At 47.0% G+C, this 22,166-nt stretch overlaps 2 protein-coding genes across 3 annotated transcripts in view; one reads left to right on the top strand and one right to left on the bottom strand.

Annotated features, from left to right (window-relative positions):
• vps37d (VPS37D subunit of ESCRT-I) overlaps window positions 1-12,070 on the top strand; it is a 35,317-nt gene extending 23,247 nt beyond the window's left edge. Inside the window, exon 4 of the mRNA XM_058086595.1 lies at window positions 4,171-12,070. Within this exon, the coding sequence (XP_057942578.1) occupies window positions 4,171-4,698 (528 nt within the window). The 3' untranslated portion in view covers window positions 4,699-12,070. The remainder of the gene's footprint in view (window positions 1-4,170) is intronic.
• LOC131138039 (ATP-sensitive inward rectifier potassium channel 1-like) lies at window positions 10,753-21,495 on the bottom strand. 2 transcript variants are annotated; one of them, XM_058086588.1, is made up of 2 exons: window positions 21,478-21,495; window positions 10,753-13,206 (listed from the first exon to the last, which is right to left on the bottom strand). In XM_058086588.1, the coding sequence occupies exons 1-2, from the start codon at window positions 21,488-21,490 to the stop codon at window positions 12,071-12,073; spliced, it is 1,149 nt and encodes a 382-aa protein (XP_057942571.1). In that variant the 5' UTR covers window positions 21,491-21,495; the 3' UTR covers window positions 10,753-12,070. The 2 variants fall into 2 exon arrangements, with proteins under 2 accessions (XP_057942571.1, XP_057942572.1); XM_058086589.1 differs by lacking the exon at window positions 21,478-21,495 and adding an exon at window positions 14,752-14,836.
• Between the last annotated feature and the right edge of the window lie 671 nt (window positions 21,496-22,166).

The following is a 22,166-nucleotide window of genomic DNA, read 5'->3' as shown; positions in this document are numbered from 1 at the left end:
GTACCCTACATAACCAAATGAGCCAATATTGCAAAACACACATAATTAACAATTAACATTTTTTGTAATTACCTCCACATTTCCCTTCTTTGGTACTGCGATGGTAGAATGGCATATGAGGCAAACGCACTTTGAAAAAGACATTGTGAAAAAAAAGTCCACCTCCCATTCCGTATGGAAGTGATATGTTTTTGCCTTTTTACTTGGTCCAGTTTTTGCCTTTTTACTTGGTCCAGCTCCTTCACTCATTTTAGTGACCATAAACTTTAGCGAGGGCTTAAAATCTGACGCAATTCGCCGACTAGCTTAGCACTTTGCATCGCTGTTTACGCATGAGCGGTGACCTAAAGGTCAAAATTCAGTTGTCATCTGACTGGTTGTCCTGTATGTCAATCAAGTAACGGGGATGGATGATAGGCTGACATCGTAAGTTCTGCTGCACTTACGTAGAGACGTTGTTTGATTTGATTGGTCGCCCGAAGGGCAACATTCAGTTGTCATCTGAATGGCTGCCCTGTATATCAATCAGGATCTCAGGAACGTTTTGGGTTTAATATTCACCCATATGCTTTTGTTAATAGAACTATTGAACATTGATGCTAGGATGATATTTTTTTAATGTCACGCCGCGATCGACCAGCGATCGACCAGTACCACCTCCGCGATCGACCGGTAGATCGCGATCGACTTAATGAGCACCCCTGCTCTAGACAGTTCCGAGGTGACGGGACTGATAAAGAACTATTCAGAAGACCTAATGAGAGATAATGAAAGACACCACACCTTGCCCGGACTTCTGACACTGGAGCCAGGCCGGTGGGAGGGGCTCGTAGGCGAGTGCCTGGTGGTTGGCCTTCCCCTTATGGGGCCCAGCCGGACCTGCCCTGAAGAAGCCCACCACCTGCAGGGGCAAGCCTAAGGTTCCGGTGCATTTTTTGTTGGGTGGGGAACGAAGGTGGGCACCAGGGCGTTCTGGTCTTCAGCAGCCAAATCTGGTTCTTGGGACATGGAATGTCACTTCTCTGGCAGGGAAGGACCCAGAGCTTGCATGAGAGGTTTCCAACTACACATAGTCGGATTCACCCCACAGTTTGGGTTCTGGAACCAAACTCCTCGAGATAGGCTGGAGCTTGTGGGAGGCCATGAATCACCATTGCCAGCCTGTCGTGGTGAAGAGAGAGCTGAGAGCTAAGGTTACAAGCAGCCAAAATGACTTCACTTCTTAGGGTGGCTGGACTCACCCTAAAAAGGGGAGGAGCTTAGTCATCCGGGTGGAGCTCGGAGCAGAGCCACCGCCCCATCACATCACAATGTGACGCTAGTTGAGGAGGCCCCTGAGCAGATCTAGGACTGCAGGATGCATCCCACAGGGACCTGGGAATGCCTTGGTGTTCTTTCATTGGAACTGTGATGGCACAGAACCAGGGGGAAGTTTAATGTGAACAAACTCATTGTGCAGCAGTGTTAAACAGGAAACTCTCACAGGACGACTTTTCTATAACAGAAAAGATGATCAGTCCCTGTCCACAGTGAGAGTCAGGTTGAAATGCTTAATTGAGCACCTGTAACCTCAGGTTGTCCGGTTAACGTGCTGTTAATTAGCCTGCTGTGATTTGCGGGGGTATCCATTTGTCATCAGTGATTGAAGCAGTGCTGCTGTTGCACTTTGGAAGGCTTCAAATTGGGAAGACAATGTGGACAGACTCTCTCTTCAATGAAGCGTGCTCCAACTTGCTGAAATGTAAATGTGATAAGGAGGTTTATTTATGGAAGCCTCATTTGCATGAATATCTCTGTTAATTAAGATCATGTTGACGCTTTTTCAATTACAGCCACGGCAGGCACTTTTAGAACATCCCACTTTGGAACGCCTGGGATTTTGATTCAGTGACCCAAATACAAACGGATAACGTGGTTATAGAAGCAAAGCAGAAATAGATCTTTTTCCTAGAAAGCAGGCTTTCCCCAACGTTATTCAGCTCAGGGACCAAATTTGGTTCCTCCCCTGAGACTTGGTAGAATGTGTTAATTTTTTTTATTTGGGACATACGTATAACAAAATGATATGAAGGACGATCATGTGGGGACACTTGCGCAATTCAATAGGTCCAAAACGTATTTATTCCTGCCACTAGTGTGTACACTTAGTTAATGGGTCATAATCAGGGTGTGGTGGTACACGTATTGGTCATCATGGCTGTGGTACCACATAGAACACAATAAGTGAGGGTTTCGTTTTAAAAGACAAAAACTCTTTTTTAGATTTAACTAAAATGAAAATGACTTTAAAAACCAAGGTATGTACATTGCTAGCATGAATTACATCAAAAATACTGTACATGAACTCATTCAACAGACTTGGGAAGACGAGAATTTGCAGCAACAATCCTGCACTCATCGTCTTTACTGTGACCACCATCCAACGTCCCTTCTGTCGTCCAATGGACTCAACACACGCTTTTCCTGAACGCTAATGTGGTTCCATAGTGTTACTCCACATATTGATGTCATATCGACTGATCCCCCGAGCCTGCGTATTGCAGTTGAGGTTTGAACACAGGAACACATCCGCAGTCTTATTTATGTCTTTAAATGTCAACTATATTGGACAATAGGAATGTAAAGGTGACTATAGGGGTGTTATCTTATGCATAGTGTACTCTAATAATGGTAAAATAGTAGTGAAAAAGTCATTTATATTACAGTAAACCTCGGATATATCAGATTCAATTGTTCCCACTGGTTTTGTCCGATATAAGTGAAATCCGTTATATGCGTATACCGGAAAATGTCAGTTTTACGCATATATCGGATTTATATCCGGTATATGCGTTAATCGGATTTTATCCGTTATAAAAAGGCACTTCCTTGACTATGTTTCCAATATACCTGGACTAGGCAATGAATATTTCCAATAGTGAGGTTAAGATCTCATTCACTGCTGTGCTAGTATTATTGACGTCACTCACTTTTATATTTGTCCTAAATCTGGCCACGATGCGGCCATCCGATATATGCGAGGGAAATTTAATGGAAATGCATTGGAACGGGACTGGAGATTTTGTCCGAAATAGGCGAAATCCGTTATAAAAAATCCGATATATGCAATGAATTTTTATTGGAAATGCATTACAGAAAAATCGGTTCTTTTTTATCTGTCCGTTGTGAGCGAATTTCCGATATATCCGAGTCCGATATGTATATACATATACAGTTTTATATTCTATTTATTGACATTGAATCCTACTTAGCGGAAACTATGGAATCCGTTAAATTTCGGTGATAAATGAGGGTCACCTGTACACCGTTTGTGGTCACCTTGCTGCATCTCACTTTCAGGTTAGCAGTCTTCTTACAGGTGAGGACAGCTTTATGTCGAGCAACTGGTCTTCTTTTCACATCCGTTCTTTGCTATGAGGTGCCATGTTGAACTTGCAGTGACCAGTTTAATACACCTGCTACCCACTCACACCCAAGACCTTGAAACACCCACTAACAGTCACGTGACGCTGCGGAGGAAAAGTAGCTAATTACTGTGTGTGTGTTGTGTGTGAAATTGGCACTGTTATTCAGGCTGTACACTGACTACTTTACATTGATTCAACGTGTCATTTAATGTTGTCCCATGGAGAAATTATTATTATTTTATTCTGTATCTTTCATTGATGGAAAAGTTTTGAGACCCCAACCGTACATGAACTAATGATAAAGACACGGGAAGACACAAAGCTGTGCTCCAGTCCTGTGTGCTTCACCATGACAACCGTGCCAACACCATCTCCCGCCCATCGTCCGGGTCGCTCTTGTCCTGAAAGTAAATAAGACGGCCTCATGTAGTGCGTGACGTAAGAGCGGCTGATGACACTTGATGAGAACTCCCAGATGGATGGGCTTCAAACTCTCCGTCCTGGGAACTCATTCAGACGCGGATGCTCGGTGCTTTTCATGCGTTGCCAAAAGTAACAGTTGTGCCATCCGGGCCTTTGTTGGCCATGTAGAAAGTTGCTTACAGTGAATTATTACAGCTGACAAACCGGGCCAAAGTTCACGTGTAAACATCCCGGCGCTTATTAAATTCTCTGCAGAGGAAGCCTCCCCCCCCACCCCACCCCCTTGTGTGTGCATCTTTGTCTGCTGATGTGGGTTTATTTTGTCTGGCCTGCTTCACAGGAGCTGCTGGACAAGTTCATGGAGGGGAACGTAAGCCTAGATGAGTTCTTGGACTCCTTCCAGAGCTCCAGGAGGACTTATCATATCCGGCGAGCACAAGCGGAGAAGATGCAGGAGATGAGCCGCTCCAAGAGGCAAGCGGGTAAAGGCGAGGAGAAGGGGGACACGGGAGGGGAAGTCCCCTCCGAGCGCCTCCTCCCGGACCCTCCGCGGCCCAACGGCTTCGTAGCGCAGGGACCTCTCCGGGTGTTCCAGGTGCGCTACGGACTCACGCCGGCCATCCTCCTCCCGCATTACCCCGTGTCTCCGCCGAACCACCAAAACAGGACTCCCCCTCCGCCAGAGCCGCCCCACCAGGGGCACATCTTCAGCCCCGGCGGCGCCCCTCCACTGTCGGGGCACGGACAGCCGGTCGGCCTCAGGGTCATCGGGCAGCTGCCGGGGGGTTGGCCAGCAAACGGGCGGCCTGTGCGTTTGCAGCAGCTCTACAGGCCCAACCCTCAACAGCCCGAACCGCCGTTCCGATAGGCCGGGAAGAGAACGAGCTGCTTTGAAAGGTCTCGGATCCCAGGAAAGACGGGGGCGCCATCCGTCTCCGTCCACACAGGAAGCTGCCAGCACGTAGACGACACGGACCCGTGCACTTATGTCCCAAAAGAGGAGCCGCGACAGAAATGCCTTCCATCAGGCGACTGCGGTGCAAAAGACAAAAGATGTCTTATTTATTGTCGCACACGTGATGATCTACTGAAAGTCATTCAGCCTCTTTGGGTTTTTAGATTTATTCCTCTAAATCCTATTTCAAATGGCCGTCTTCAGAGATGCTAAAGGGAGACCTGCTTTTCTTTTCAATGCAGACGTTCCCACCCCCCTCCCCCTCCCCCATCCCCTTCAGTGCTCAGAGTGGAGGATTTCAGTCTCCATGGGAGGAAGTCAGACTGGTTAGCGGCGCTCCTGCAGCTTTTGGGATTAGAATAATTCTCCAATTATTCCACGACTTGGTGTGATGTTTTTTTGTTATTTTTTCAAGTCATTGTTAGCGAAGCTTTCCTTGTGTGGGTGCCCACTTCCACCAATCAGCTCTCTTTAATGGCATCTTTTAACCATGTCGAGCTCACTTCCTGTTTACGTACCCGCATTTCTCTGGACATCACAGGTTCACACTTCCATAATTCAACATGAAGAATGATTCATTTTCTTGATTGACATCTACCAGCTTACACTTCACAGTTTTTAGTCATGGCCAAAACTGTGACCTAAATGCATCTTAAGAGTTTCCCAGTGTGCTCAAATATTGTTTCATATTTCTGGAGGAGGACTAAATCCTCTGAAGATTTAAGGATTGGGAAAAATAATTCCTACCCTGAAGCTTCAATTTATTAGGTTTGTCAAATCAGACGATCTTATGCCGTATTTCCTCAAATAATATTCTCCCATAGACGCTGCCCTTCAGTTAATCAGGGACATTTTCTTCAATAACAGCCCCTCCCACTAGGATCCATCCATTCTATCCTCATGAGGGTATGAGTAGGGTATGCTGGAGCCTATCCCAGCTGGACTGGTCACCAGCCGAGCACAGGGCACATATAGACATACTACAACCCTTCTTACTAGATTCCCTCATCAACCTAACATGCATATTGTTGGAATGTGGGAGGGAACCGGAGTACCCGCAGAACACCCGCCCGCCCACCCACGGAGAGAACATGTCAACTCCACGCAGAGATGACCAATGGAGATTGGAACCAAGAGCTATTCACATCTGACTGTGTGGCCAACATGCTAACCACTAGTATTATAAAATTCACTTTCTATATTCAAATGCATACAGCCGTACAAAAAGGCAGGCAGTGTTCCCCATTAAAGACACCCAAGAATAAATTCATTTGATGGATGTGGAGGAAACAATGTGGAATGATTCTAAATGATGAATAAATGGAACGTACATGCTGGTGAGATTGAATTCAGCAGTGATTCTCACCTTCCTATCAAATTGTTGGCACTGAACAAACTGCTTTGTTGCGTGCCATATTGTACGAAAATCAGCCACTTTTACTCTCGTATTTTCCCACCAATCTATGACTAAATCCTGGTGTTTTGTGGTTGTATACAGCCTGTTATCAAACAATGCATATTTAAGCAGATTTTACATATTTTTTTTCCTAAATGAAGCGTTTTCCAGTATAAAAATGGCCAAATGGAGTAAAATCTAAATATAAGGCATTCAGTGTCATGTCATAATGTAGTATTCTACACTTCTCATTAAGTGTCATGAATACTCTGTGAGACACACAAGCACCAGACTTTTACTGCAGCTTTAAATGATGTCACAACAGCCACAATAATCCCTAACACAGCTGTATTGTTGATAAAGATAAAACTCACGTCCTAACACCCGACTTCCTGTTGGTCCCCCGCTCAGCTCCACCAGCACCGCAACACACGACAACGCACGAGTCTGATTTATGTGATTGTGTCTACTATATTGGCTAATAGTCTGCCATGTTGGGTTTTGCCCAATAAAATAAGGCATTAAACCTCAGTTTGCAACACTGCATTGGCGGGTGAAGCGAGTGGCGGATGTGGGCGGACCTTCCCGACCATTCATGCCGTCCCACCTCCCATTTTATTCTTGGGTTTTGTGTACACAGGACTTTTTTTTTTTTTTTTGAATTGCCTAAATGTCCACATGATGGTGATGCAACTGAGCAGTGTTTGGCTGTCCACTCAGGAAAGAAAAAGAAATCCACTCCCAATGAGTGGTTTTGTTGTTGTTGTTAAAGAGTTATTGCGTCATTTTGGTCTTCTGTTGGTCATTTGTGGCTAAAAACAAATGTATTGATATAAGTAGCCCACATACAGTAACCACTCTCCCGGGGAGTGCTCATTGCTGTCCGGTCTCCTCTATGCGGGATTCTTCCCCAGCCGCCACCTTTTAACATTGACATTCACACAAAAGTATTGGGACACAGGAACTTACCAGCGACTCACCTGAGAGAGATGTCTCCAGACTGTTCTTACAAACGTCTTAACTGTCTGGACCAGGGGTGCTCACACTTTTTCAGCATGCGAGCTACTTTTAAAATGACCGAGTCAAAATGATCTACCCACTACAAAAATGCAAAACATCTATTTATTTTCAAATGTATTGAGGATTATTTGTACGTACAATGTATGTTGATGTACCTTACATAACCAAATGAGCCAATATTGCAAAACACACATAATTAACTATTAACATTTTTTGTAATTACCTGAGTTTACTTTGATGACTTGCACTGAATTGAACCAGCCAGGGATGCATAGTCCGGACAGTAGCTGCTGATAGCCAGCCTCAAGCACACTTCCAAATGTTTATCAGTCATGGATAATATCCGTATCATAATATCCGTATAATATTCCATATCCGTATGGAAGTGATATGTTTTTGCCTTTTTACTTGGTCCAGTTTTTGCCTTTTTACTTGGTCCAGCTCCTTCACTCATTTTAGTGACCATAAACTTTAGCGAGGGCTTAAAATCTCGCAATTCGCCGACTAGCTTAGCACTTTGCATCGTTGTTTACGCATGAGCGGTGACCTAAAGGTCAAAATTCAGTTGTCATCTGACTGGTTGTCCTGTATGTCAATCAAGTAACGGGGATGGATGATAGGCTGACATCGTAAGTTCTGCTGCACTTAGAGACGTTGTTTGATTTGATTGGTCGCCCGAAGGGCAACATTCAGTTGTCATCTGAATGGCTGCCCTGTATATCAATCAAGTGACGGCATTGATGCTAGGATGATATTTTTTTTATGTCACGCCGCGATCGACCAGCGATCGACCAGCGATCGACCAGTACCACCTCCGCGATCGACTTAATGAGCACCCCTGGTCTGGACTGTCCACAAGGTAAATAAGAGGTGGCTTGTGTGATGTCATTGGAGCTAAGACGTGCATCATGATCCACATCAAGTCCACGTTGAAAGGAAAAAAGCTTGTGTTGCAGTACAGGAGCCATTCTTGAAAATGACAATGGTCTTTTATGTCGGCTCAAGATGTGCAAGCGTACCTAATATTGTGTCCGTTAAGTCAAGCTGCATAAATGAAGGCTGCTGGGGAAGTTCCTGTGCATGCTGGCCTCCACGGTACGGTACAGTACGGTACAGTACGATATGCAACAGGACGGAATTGGACACTGCTTGTGAACATCTTGGCTATTTCCCTCTCCGACATCCAAGTGACCTTACACAACATGTTTACATTCCCATTCGCCTCTCATGGAGTTGTCAATAAAGCACATTTGCTACTCTGAACCATGTGACGTGTTTCTATCACGGTGTGCTGCTCTGCTTTGTCTTGGCAGGGTTGCTTGGTTGGTTTGTGAACACCCGTTTCTACATCTTAATGCTATTAAGATGTTCTTTGGCTACGGAGCTTTTCACAGCTCAAAGCTGGAAGGCGATAGTTCACCAGGAATAGGGTTAGAAATCAATTTGTGACAAACCATGTGCTAATACAAGTTTAAAATGAACAAACATACTTAATGAAACGTTTTTCCATAATGCATTGTGTCTGAACAACGCATTCATTGGGGTGCTGCAATGATGTCAGCCTCTCCCTGGGCTCCTTTGGCTCCCTCTGGTGGACAGAGGCGGCATTGTAGTGCCATCCATCCAATTTCGGCAACATTTTTGATACCATATTCATTCATTCATTTTCTACCGCTTTTTCTTCACGAGGTTCGGGGGGGGTGCTGGAGCCTATCCCAGCTGTCTTCGGGCGTAAGGCGTGGTACACCCTGGACTGGTGGCCAGCCAATCACAGGGCACATATAGACAAACAACCATTCACACTCACATTCATACCTATGGACAATTTGGAGCGGCCAATTAACCTAGCATGTTTTTGGAATGTGGGAGGAAACCGGAGTACCCGGAGAAAACCCACGCATGCACAGGGAGAACATGCAAACTCCACACAGAGATGCCCGAGGGTGGAATTTAACCCTGGTCTCCTAGCTGTGAGGTCTGTGCGCTAACCCCTAGACCACTGATACCATCTTTTCATTGATAATTATGAGGTGTAATGTCCATTTGAACCACTAGATGGTATTCAAGTAACATGAGCTTCAGTCACATTAGCTTGACACAGAAGTTAATGGGAGTACTTCATTCATTTTTTGTCCGGCTTGTCCTCACGAGGGTCGTATCGAAACCTTAATTACTCAGAAGTATTTAACATTGTAATTGGAATGGCCTGAGGTTTTTAATTTTAAAAAATACAAAAAAAAACAATAGTGGCCATGTAAGATGTAATGTTTTTCATGTCCATGTCGTCTTTCATTCGGGTGCATTGTTCAGGAAGTGCTGTTGTGTATTTTTTTGACAACCGAAAAGGATGGTGGTGTTTTCAGTTTTTCGTGTTACCCTGCTTCCTCGTCACTACAAAACCAAAATATTACAACACCGGGAATGTTGCGCTCGCCTTAGAAATATCTGTGATTCGTGTTAGCGGATGCTATCTCACGAGGCCTTTGTGTTTGGAAGCTGGTGTTGATGTGTCGGCTCACTAGTAGCCCATCCTCCACCAAGAGACCGAATAAGAGGAGAGAGGTTCACTTCCCCCTGTTTATTCACACAGACAGATGCAGAGTGAGCCCTCTTGTCATCCAGCCTGTGCAGCACACAGAGACTAACAGATGGTGCACAAGCATACACGTACATGTCCGTTTATCGAGGGCTCATGCTTTCTTTTAATCGTCCCATGAATGTATTTATCTATTATGGTGGCAGGCCTAATGCTGCTGGTCCTCCAATCGAATGCTTTGCTCAGACAAAATATGAGAAAACTTTGAAATCTATATTTTTCATTGTAAGTTTAGAGTTCTTTATAAGATGAGTCAGACTGTTATGTTGAGTTATGACCTGCCATTATGTATGTTTTGCAAGCTAATAGGATGCTAATTGTGATTTTAAAAATACATAAAGAACTCAGACTCCCGCCTCAGAGTATTAATAACACGAGCATATGGGACAGGAACCAGAAAAGTCACACACCATTCCTTCCTGCGGATTACATCACAAGTCACTCACGTTTTTGCAGCGGATTCCTAAAAACACCAGGTCTTTGACTCGTGTTGTTTTTGCAGTACTATGTCTTTAAAAACAAAACAAATACAAAGCATGGGTTTCCAACGTGTGGGCCGGGAGCCATCCCACGACTGTTTCTTTACTGGCCCACAGCACAATCCAAAAATGGAATTTTTAAACTTTTTAACATTTTAAAACAGCACAAATGAGACAATTTGTAATATTACAAGCATAAAGTTTGGACACCATATGGAGGTCTTGGATGTCATTGTTATGCAGATATAGACATCTAAAGACATTTAAAGACATCAGAGACATCTTTTGTTCTCTGGCCGAGCAGCTCTGCACTGCTTCATTATTCATAGGCTGCTGGTTAAGTCAAAGCAGAGCTGGGGCGCCCTCTAGTGGCCAGTTGTCAACACGTGCCCCGCTATCACACTTAGTCGTGTTACAATGCCCTCTAGTGGCCAGTTGTCAACACGTGCCCCGCTATCACACTTAGTCGTGTTACAATGCCCTCTAGTGGCCAGTTGTCAACACGTGCCCCGCTATCACACTTAGTCGTGTTACAATGCCCTCTAGTGGCCAGTTGTCAACACGTCCCCCGCTATCAAAATGATAGCCGTGTTACAATGCCCTCTAGTGGCCACTCGTGTTATTTATGTAGTACTTTAGCCACTTGAATGACCAAAAATCGAATCAAGCTTCATAAAAAAACATAAAATAAGCGAGACTTTATTGTGGAAATCAATGTTTTTATTGTGTAACCACAATGGTTGCATTTAGCAGATCTGTCAGGATGACTTCAGTGTTTAATGACAAAGTGCTAAAAGGCTGTGATGATATTATTTTATATTTGAACCTCCCCCACGATGTAGTTTTTCATTAAAACAGGCTCAGAGCTTAATCTCCTACTGTGCCAAACACCACTTGAACCCCTTTTTTCATTTTAATGCACACTTGGCTCAGAATCCTTCACAACGTCCGAAGTCCAACCATCAGGAATTTGCTGGTCAGATTAGCTTTTTGTTACGGCTACGGACAAGTGTGACGATAGCCATAGAACCTGTAAAACAATCCAAAAGCTGTAAACAACCTGGCTGCTCAGCACGGAATGGCTGAGCCAAGTGTACTACACTAGACTAGAACTTTTTTACGCTTGAAAATGCTTCATGTAGGCCAACGATGCGTAACATTTGCTTAAATATGCATTTTTGACTAATAATAGGCCGCCCACGATAACTGAATTTCAACAAAGTAGGATTCAATGTAGTTATGACTTTCTAAATATAGATTATTATTATTATTATTATTGGAACCAAAGAGATGAAATAACACCTTTCCATTCCTATTATTCTTTGTGCGGGCGATGAGACCTCTTCCTGGAGATAAAAAAACTAGTTAGCCTCTCCAAACAGTGTTTCAAACAGTTCAAAGAATTCACCACTTCCACACAAGTTGAGAGGGTCCTTTCAGTCATGGCACGTCGGCCCGGCCTCCATGCAGTGTGACAGGTAACGTAGTCTAGGTCGTGTATCATAACGTTACTGATCCTCGTGACCATCACAAGAATTCCTACTGTAGTAGTGGGATTTAGTAAAGCTCCGACAGGGATTCTATTTGGATCTGCTTACCTTCTTTTTACACTTCTAAGATTTTTTTTTAAGTGCGATGCATTTCCACGCAAGTAGTAGGTCTAATAGTAATCCTTCATCGTCAAAGATGGATGTTTTTTTTTATTTCAACAGTGCTTCTTTTTACACTTGCATGCTGTCCAGTTTCCCCCAGGAAGAGATGGGATCCAGAGAAGGATGCCGTCACGGCGGCGCCTCACATCTTGGTGACGTCCACGGCGTTGTGAATGTCAATGACGTGGAAGCCCAGGTTGTCGATGCCCATCTTCTGCTGGTTCTTCTGACCATCCTTCACGTGGTGGTTCCGGTTGCCCTCGAAGCACTGGGCGCAGTGCGGCGTGCCCACCCGCACGCTTTTGGAGAAGTTGGAGAAGTCCACGCTGTACTTGCCGGTCTTGGTGCGGGAGATGATGGGCAGGAAGTTGTGTCCCCACTGAATCTCCTGCGGGATGAAGGAGGTCCGCACCTGGCAGGAGGAGCTGGTGGACTCGGCGATGCCATCCAGGAAGACCACCAGCTCAAAGTCCTGCTGGGGGAGCGTGTCGGCCGACAGCTCGTAGAAGGGGCTGGAGCGGTTGATGACGTGGTAGAGGGTCAAAGGACAAACGAAGAACAGGTTGTCCTTCCCGGCGTCCACCATGAAGTTGATGTCCAGCTGGTCCAGGATGAAGGTTTCTCCGTCGGGCGTGGTGGTGGTCCTCAGCAGCTTGCCGTAGATCTGGCTGCTGATGAGGAGAGTCTTGCGGAGGTTGGCCACGCGGATCAGGAGGCAGAGCTTCCCTTTCATGAGGCAGATGACGGCCATGTCGCTGAAGCTCACCGTCTTGGCTCGACGCTTTGGAAGCGAGATCTTGGCCAGGATGACGCCGCACATGAAGCTGTTGATGAACACGCCCACCACCGACTGCAGGACGATGACGGCCACCGTGCCGGGGCACTGCCCCGTCAGGGCCCGGCCGCCGTAGCCGATGGTGGTCTGCGTCTCCAGCGAGTAGAGGAAGGCCGTGGTCAGGCTGTTGACGTTGGCGATGCACGTGACGTGGCCGTCTGCGCCGGGCTGTCCTACCAGGTCACCGTTGCTCTTGGCGATCCAGTACCACAGCAGGCTGAAGATGAACCAGCTCCCGGTGAAGGACGCCACGAACAGGAGGAGCACGAAGCGCCAGCGGATCTCCACAAAGGTGGTCCAGAAGTCCACCAGGTAGGTGAAGTGGTTGTGGATGTTGCCGAACTCGATGTTGCAGCGCCCGTCTTTGGTGACCAGGCGGGTTTTGCGACCCTGGTGCCTGCTTGGCTGGATGTGACCGCGGAGCAGCTGGAACATTCTGGAACCTGGTGGGGAACACCGCATGAGTCCAAACAGCATTTTACTTTGAAAATCCTGGGACAAAAAATGGATTTCAGACCCATTGGGGGCCCAATGGGCTCATACGCAGAAGTTTTGGGATGCCTACAGGAACTGACCAATGGGCATACATGCTTCAGAATATCTATATACAGTACATGTGTATGTTTTATATACAGTACATACAGTATGTATTCATTCTGACCTCAACACATCAACAGCAGTTCAATCCCAACGTCGCATCTCCAGTTCGTTCATCCATCAACACTTCCTCATTCTTGTTACAAGACCGCAAGACGCATCCATCACTCACATCATGACTAAAATACATGTATGATGCGTGTATATGTACATAGTACTGTATATGTACATACGGAAGTAAACAGGAGCAAAGAAAAACATTGTTACCTCTCACTTAATTACTTAATACTTACTTAATAATTTGGATGTACAATTTAAATATGCTGGAAAATACACTGAGGACATTCACCTTAAAGGGGACCTATTAGGCTTTTTCCACTTTTCTGACCTATAAATGTAGTTAGAAGGTTCGATCCTCGTCTTCAACCATGCCAAAGTTTCACATAATGAGGTTTGCGCATTTGGAAGTGAGCCCTGAAAGAAGTTTGGGATGGCTCAAAACGCTCTGTGTCAGAGGGCGTTGCCAAACTGTTCCTTTGTGATGTCACAGAGGGGTGACAGCATGCCCGTGGTCTTAGTGAGGATAAGCTGCAGAGAAAACGGATGACAGAACCTTGCATTGACACAAAACGCCCCAAAATTATTCTAATTAGGGATGTCTAATTATCGGTACGGCATGGCGGTCAAGTGGTTAGCGCGCAGGCCTCGCAGCGAGGGGACCCAAGTTCAATTCCACCCTCGGCCATCTCTGTGTGGAGTTTGCATGTTCTCCCCGTGCATGCGTGGGTTTTCTCCGGGTACTCCGGTTTCCTCCCACATTCCAAAAACATGCTAGGTTAATTGGCCACTCCAAATTGTCCATAGGTATGAATGTGAGTGTGAATGGTTGTTTGTCTATATGTGCCCTGTGATTGGCTGGCCACCAGTCCAGGGTGTACCCCGCCTCTCTCCCAAAGACAGCTGGGATAGGCTCCAGCACCCCCACGACCCTTGTGAGGAAAAAGCGGTAGAAAATGAATGAATGAATGAAGAGGTTAATACATCCAATTCATGAAATGAACTAACGTGGCGTTTGTGTACATACTGTAATCTATGATGTCGTCATTTTATTTGTGCATCGGTCTTTTCTATTTATTTCACAATGCAAAAACGTCTTTTTATACAGTATTTTATGTGGAAAAAATATTACTGTTATCAAATATTTACTTTGAGTTGAAGACCAAAAGATGGCGTAGACGTTGGATTCATCTAAGATTCGTTGCTGACAATCGGAATGATTTTTTCAGGTGATCTCAGTGGTAAGGATGAATGATGGAGTGTATTTTCTATAGAATGTAATATATGGAATATGTAAAAGACACACGCTGAGGCTGAAATGGGGTTCCACATACCTGAGTCCAGAGTCCTTCTGGTGGTGCGACTCTTTCCTCCTTGCACCAAGAGAGTTTAATCCACAGTGAAATGTCCTAATCCCAGCCACATGCCAACGTCTAGTGGCTGCATAGACCCACAGGGCAGAGACAGAGGTGGGGTTGGCGGGGTTGGGGTGGGGGGGTCCTCCTCCTCCTCCTCCTCCTCCTCCTCCGTCATCACCACCACTAAAGAAGTTTTCCCTGGGTGTCATGGCTGCTGCTGCAGGTTCTTGTCATGATGGGCTGCAGGATTGGTGAGAAAGTCCCGGCTGCTATTGTTGTGTGGGTGGGTGGGCGTGGGGGCCACGAATGAGGGAACATTTGGGCCTCTCAAAAGAAATCCCTCAACTGCTTCTTTACCCTAAACCTCCTCCTTCCTCGTCCCTCCCCCTCTTCAAAGCTGCCTCGTATTTGCATCACAATGAAGGTGGCGGCCATATTGGAATGATGACATGATTACACCGTACCTGGGGGCCTTGGGGGCCACTGCAGAAACATAAAAAACCCAGCAAAAATGGTAAAACTAGAGCAAAAGGCTGAAATGTTGAACCCAACAACCAATAATTCATTCATTTTCTACCGCTTTTTCCTCACGAGGGTCGCGGGGGGTGCTGGAGCCTATCCCAGCTGTCTTCGGGCGTAAGGTGGGGTACACCCTGGACTGGTGGCCAGCCAATCACAGGGCACATATGTGCACATATGTTAGAGTACCCAATGAAAATACCAGGAGAACATGCAAACTCCACCCAGAGATGTCCAACCTTCCCGATCTCCCGACTGAGTGGCCGATATGCTAACCACTAGGCCACCATGCAGAACACTAAAATCCATCTCTTATTTGCAGTATGTCTTACACGGCGTATTATCGCTGATTGATCTACTATATTGGGTAATATGAGTCTAAAGGTGACTATAGGGGTGTTATTTCACGTCTAGAGGGCTCTAATATGTTCATTCATTTTCTACCACTTATCCTCACAAGGGTCACAAGGGTGCTGGAGCCTATCCCAGCTGTCTTCAGGTGAGAGGCGGGGTACACCCTGGACTGGTGGCCAGCCAATCACAGGGCACATATAGACAAACAACCATTCACACTCACATTCATACCTATGGACAATTTGGAGTGGCCAATTAACCTAGCATGTTTTTGGAATGTGGGAGGAAACCGGAGTACCCGGAGAAAACCCACGCATGCACGGGGAGAACATGCACCTGTGAGGTCTGTGCGCTAACCCCTAGACCACCGTGCCGCCCACAACCAATAATTAATAATTAATAATTTTGCTATTGAAGGATTTCATGTGTGTTTGTCTCCTATTTTTTTGTGTCTCACAGGTAACGGGGGAGAACATGATGTCGGCAGCCACGGCCTGTCGATAACGGCTGGCTCCACCGCTCCACCCCGCCCGCCCTGCGTTGGTGAGAAGACGTCGGCCGAGGAGAGGAGGGGGGGGCCACCTGTGATACGTCAGAGATCTACCGACATTTCTTAGCATAATAAAAGCCGGGCAGGGACAGTTAGCTGTACTCATAGGGAAAGGGAAAGACTTATGGGCCCGGAGCTCCGTGTAATCTGACTGGTCTGAGAGTAAACCACATAACTGACAAGTTGGTTGTCATCTCTTGCCTCCAACACGACACCCACAGGAATCACTGACCTAAGAACAGGAGGTCAAATCCCAACAATTTGGCGCCCAACGTGGTTGGACGGGGGGGTTGTGTTGTGTGGTTGGGTCTTTCTTTAGGCTGCAGTTCGATGCTCTGGGCTTCCACTACAGGCGCGCCTCTACAAATAATAAGGTAAGCAGAAACCTGTTTATTCAAATTCTGCTATTGGTCAATAACAAATTTGGTGGAAACCTGGTAGCATTGTGTCTGTGAGAATATTATTACGCTAGCAGGTGTGTTGCCATATTGTGTGTTTTGTGACATTATTGTGAAGTTTTGAGAAAACCGGTGTGTGTTCCAGTATACTGCGTGGTCCGGGACCACTAAGGGTCGGCGTACCCAACTGGGTGGAGGGCCGTAAATGTAACGCTCCATTCCGGGTCCTGTGAAGGGCAGTACACCAGCAGGCGGTGAGGGGAACGCTTCACTTGGATGCTTAACAATAGACAGGGTCTATTGCGCTAATTTTACTGGGTGGAGGGCCGTAAATGTACATAACGCTCCATTCCGGGTCCTGTGAAGGGCAGTACACCAGCAGGCGGTGAGGGGAACGCTTCACGTGGATGCTTAAATAGACAGGGTCTATTTGATAACTTTCATTATTGCTCAACATCCTTGCAACTATCAGTTTTGTATTTGGGAATAGAATGGAAGGTGAGTTGGACCGAGAATGTGAGGAGTGGGAAATGTGTGGGGGTCCCCCGAGGGTGTCAGAAAGTGACTTGTTTGGTCTTGTGGAAGGTCAGGTTATGAGTGGCTTGGTAAGTCAGGATAAGAATAAAGATAGACAGATGGTACGTAAGACATGGGAAGTGTGTGATGGACAGAGTTGGGATAATATTGTGAAGGTTCAGAGTAAGTTCAGACGGGAGGAGGAAAAGATTATGAAAGAAATAAGACAGGTGGAGGAGAAAATTGAGCGGGCGTCATTCTGGCAGAAGTCAGAACTTAAGAAGACGCTGAAAAAATTGGAAGATTCATTCGATGGGGATGGCAAGCTTGGCTTTGACCGCCCCGTACATGACGCGGGGAAAACAGTCGAAGGCGAGAAGGGCCCGAGTGGTCACGCCATCGCCACCCACGCCCGATTCAAACCCTCCCAGTCTATCCTACTCTAAGATTCCAGGGAGACGTCGACATTGATGGGGAGGAGTTACACAGACATGTTCCAACCCTACAACAAGCAAGGCGCCATCCCCCAACAGACATGGGCGACCCTGCGCCATAGGTTGGCGACCCGTCAGTGGAGACAGGCGGTGCGACTTCCTGCACGGGTAAGTAGATTCGGCCAGACACAGTAAAAGCGTATCTAAGATTTTAAAACGAATTGACATGTCTAATGTGTTGCCAGAAGGCAGTGCCAGGCGCCGATACACTGCTGAGACGGATTACGTCAGGCGCCAGCCGGCGACACCTACGGCGGAACGGGATACCCAGTCGGAAGATGACATATCCCTAACGCCGTCTTCACCAGCCTCTGTGAGACGAGACGACACAGGGGCTCGATCTAAAACAGTTATGCCTTTAAAAGTTGACGTGGCGGGCCAGCACACGGAATACACACCTTTTACCATAACAGACATTGACGGCACGTGTCGTAAGTTGCCTCCACTAGCCCGTGGAGCAGACCCATGGATCAACGAGGTATTGCGCTGGGGAGACGTCCACTGTCTGTGACCACACGGTTTCGAGCGGCAGTGCTAGCTGGAATGCCCTCGTCAGTGGCTAATAAATTAAAAGATGTTCCTAATCTGTCAGTCGAAACAGAAAAATCATACAAAGCGATCTTGTTACACCACATGCGCAGGCACCGTGAGGAGGAGGACGAAAAAGATAAAACACAAAAGTATTCAGCAGCACAACTGTTGAAATTACAATCGGCTAAAGAACGAGAATTCACCTCAGATAAAAAAAAAAGGAAAACATAATGTGGCAGGGGCGTGGTGGCATGTCTAACCGAGGTGGGAGAAGGGGTGGACCGTCTCAGGGCTACACTGGAGCTCTTGACCACTGGGCACGGGATTGCCTCACATCACTGGACAGTGGCCACCATCAGGACCACCGCAGTCGCTCCCACAACAACAGCAGCAACCATGGGCTCATCAACCACCAGGCATGCAGTCACAAGGAGGCTCACGTGGGCGGGGCGGCCCATCCCACCGACCTCAGCAACATCAAGCGGCTTCTTTCTCAACCTCCCCCTGCTGGTCAATACTACCAAGACCAGGACGGCGGTGCCAACTGGTTTGAACTTGCTTGGTCGTGACATATTGACTGCTTCTAATGCTACTATTTTGTGCACAGACTCTGGTTTAACCCTGACGTTGCCAGATGGTACGACAGTGGACTGCAACAACCAAAGTACAGGAGGACAATACCTGCCCAAAGAACTGCCGGCAACCACAACAGCCGACATTTATTGGTGCCTTCTGACTCGGACTTCGTCACCGAGCAGTGTGGTGTGAGTCTATGAGACGTGGAAACCATGGATCCTGTCCAAGGCCGCGTATATGCCTCCCACCACCCCGTTACATTGCACATTGTTTTACGACACACAACAGGATATGACATATCAGGAAGAATTTGAAGAAATTGAAGGTATAGAGTGGTGGTTAAATTCTTCTCGTCTTTTTGCAGGTCCTGAGGGGGTGGCGGCCAGCGTCTATTTTGTTAAGTTGGAACAGTCCTGGTACAAAGGCACCCCTGATTCGGCGCCACACATCTCTTTGGCTGTGGCCCCAGGACATGAACAACGGTCCTTGGGTCCCGTGGTGAAACGGTTGTTGGCAGCTAACGACTGGACGCCGCTCCCTGAGGTACCGCAGGTACAACACTCTCCCTCGGAGTCGGCGTATCGTGTGGTGTGCCAATGCACAGACGTGTCCGTTGTTCAACATCGCTTGATTGACAGGTACGAGCTAAAAACACTCACAGATCACGAACTCTCCGGACCCATGTTGGACACCATCCCGGACGGGGTGTGGTCCAACGGTCCATTTAGGTTTTTGTGAGTTGAAAGTATTTTGCTTTCACCTATCATGGCCAACGGTTCCAGTACACCCGCATGCCCCAAGGTTTCAAGAACAGCCCTGGTTTGTTCAATCATCATTTGCGCCAGGTGTTGTCAGTTTTGCAGCTTCCAGATGGATGGACGATCTCCTCCTCGCCACTGACTCTGCTGATTGTTGTTTGCAGGCCACGGAAGCCGTGCTGCTGTGCCTGTACGAATTGGGTTTCAAAGTCTCACGCAAAAAGCTACAATGCTGCAGAATCTGTCACCTTTCTGGGTCGTGTTCTCTCGGCTGCTGGCTACGCCATGTCGGACGCCCATTGTCCTGCGTCCCAAGTGGGTGAAATGCTGTCCTTTTTGGGACTGTGTGGTTACAGTCGACAGTACATCCCCTGCTACGCGGAACGCACTGCACCCTTGCGCGCGTTAGTGCGTGCCAAGGGCTCTAAGCATGCCAACGCCAGTCTGGACTGGAACTCGGAGACTTCACAAGCCTTCGTGACCCTAGTTCAGTCGCTGGCCTCCGCCTCTGCTTTGGCTGCGCGAGACAACCGCTGTGTACTCGTTACACCGCGGGGTTTGCGACTCTCATCCAAAAGACCGGAAGACCCGGAGGATGTCTCATCTCTTAGGTTGGATGCAGCCCGTGAGGGAGGAGGTGGTGAAGATGTCCTTGGCGATATCCCGAGCCCGGGGGGCTCCTCCTCCCCGACCAACAACTGAGGCGATTTCTGGATTAACTAACGCACACACACACACACACTGATAGTTCAGCACCTGATGACACAACATACATGCAAGCAGCAAACTATAATACATGCCACTGATCATAAGCTTCCTGTCTTTGTTTTGACATTTTTGTTATTAGCTATACTCCTTTATCTCATTCTGTGTTCTTTTTCGTCTGTAGGTGTGGTCGGAGGCCCAACAACTGCCACGGCGGTCCCAGACGGAATGGTGTCCACCAGTGCTTCTAAACGTTACAAGAGAGAGTTCCAGACGAATATAAATTAGTCAATCAGATTGCGGCAGGGTTTTGAGTCAATTATCCCTTGGATCACCGTTAATAAAAATGTTGATCGCGTTGATCGAATTATATGCATTAAGTGAACAGTTGCGGGCCACGTCTTTGATGTCCTTTCAAAATCGTATCGCTCTCGATATGTTATTGGCAGAAGAACATGGCATGTGTGCAATGATTGGTACGGAATGTTGCACTTTCATCCCAAACAATACGGCACCGGGTGGTCGTTTGTCTCGTGCAATTGAAGGTCTCACAGCTTTGAATAAACGCATGAAATCACATGTCGGTGTGGACACCAGCCCGTGGGACCCGTTGATGAGCTACTTTGGTAAGGGGAAAGAGTTGGCCTCCGGCATTATTATGGCGGTTTTAGTGTTTCTTGTTTTGGCTGTTTTTTCGTTTGTTTGTTGTCAGTTTGCTGTTGTCTCCCGTGTTCCAAGTGCCTTTTCCAGCTCATCCTGTCCAGGGTGATGGCGGCCGATGAGCGAGGTCAATATCAGTTGGCCCGCCTGCATCCACCGCCCCCACAGGGTGACCGGGTGCTTCTTCCCCAATTTCATGTTTGTCTCCTATTTTTTTGTGTCTCGCTCATATAACTATGCACTCCATTTAATCAAGTAGAACCAAGCAGCCTCGGGCAAATCACAGGACACATAATCGATTTCAGGCACATAGAGTTCCGGAGCTCTCCTACACATCCGCAATTTTGACTAACAACAGATAACGGGAGAACATGACGTCGGCAGCCACGGCCTGTCGATAACGGCTGGCTCCACCGCTCCACCCCGCCCGCCTTGCGTTGGTGAGAAGACGTCGGCCGAGGAGAAGAGGGGGGGGGGGGGGCACCTGTGATGCGCCAGAGATCTACCGACATTTCTTAGCATAATAAAAGCCGGGCAGGGACAGTGTCAGGTTCAAACTCCTGTGACACTTGTAAAAACACTTAAATACAGAAGAGACAGACAACAATATTCAAAGTTTCTCGCAGCGAGGAGATACATACCCAGTAGTGACATGCCGCTCCACTCTGAGTATGCCATTCATGCTCCTGTCTTTTTATTTTCTTTAGGAAGTCCCTAATACATGGTCGTGCAACTCTAAGGGGAGGGGGAAGCAAGCAGTTGCACAAGCTGTACTTGTTGTCTCTGTGTGTGTGTGTGTGTGTATATGTGAGAATAATTACTTTTTGTGCATGTGTTCTTATCTTGGCACATTTTGCATGATGAAACTTCTTCAAGGTTGCTGCTGGTGTTCCCAGTCACCTGCAAGATTGGTGGTGCTGGGAGTAGCTGGTCAGCGTCTGGGAATGTTCCTGCTTCAAAACACTCAAGACTATTGTCTATTGTCCAAGCAAACGGATATAAGGGTGATAACTTAACACTATAATAATTGAATTTAGGCAGCACGGTGGTCTAGGGGTTAGCGCACAGACCTCACAGCTAGGAGACCAGGGTTCAATTCCACCCTCGGGCATCTCTGTGTGGAGTTTGCATGTTCTCCCCGTGCATGCGTGGGTTTTCCGGTTTACTCCCACATTCCGAAAACATGCTAGGTTAATTGGCGACTCCAAATTGTCCATAGGTATGAATGTGAGTGTGAATGGTTGTTTGTCTATATGTGCCCTGTGATTGGCTGGCGACCAGTCTAGGGTGTACCCCGCCTTACGCCCGAAGACAGCTGGGATAGGCTCCA

This window comes from Doryrhamphus excisus, chromosome 11 (genome assembly GCF_030265055.1).
Source record: "Doryrhamphus excisus isolate RoL2022-K1 chromosome 11, RoL_Dexc_1.0, whole genome shotgun sequence".
Lineage (NCBI taxonomy): Eukaryota > Metazoa > Chordata > Actinopteri > Syngnathiformes > Syngnathidae > Doryrhamphus > Doryrhamphus excisus.
This window is presented reverse-complemented; position numbering and strand designations above follow the sequence as displayed.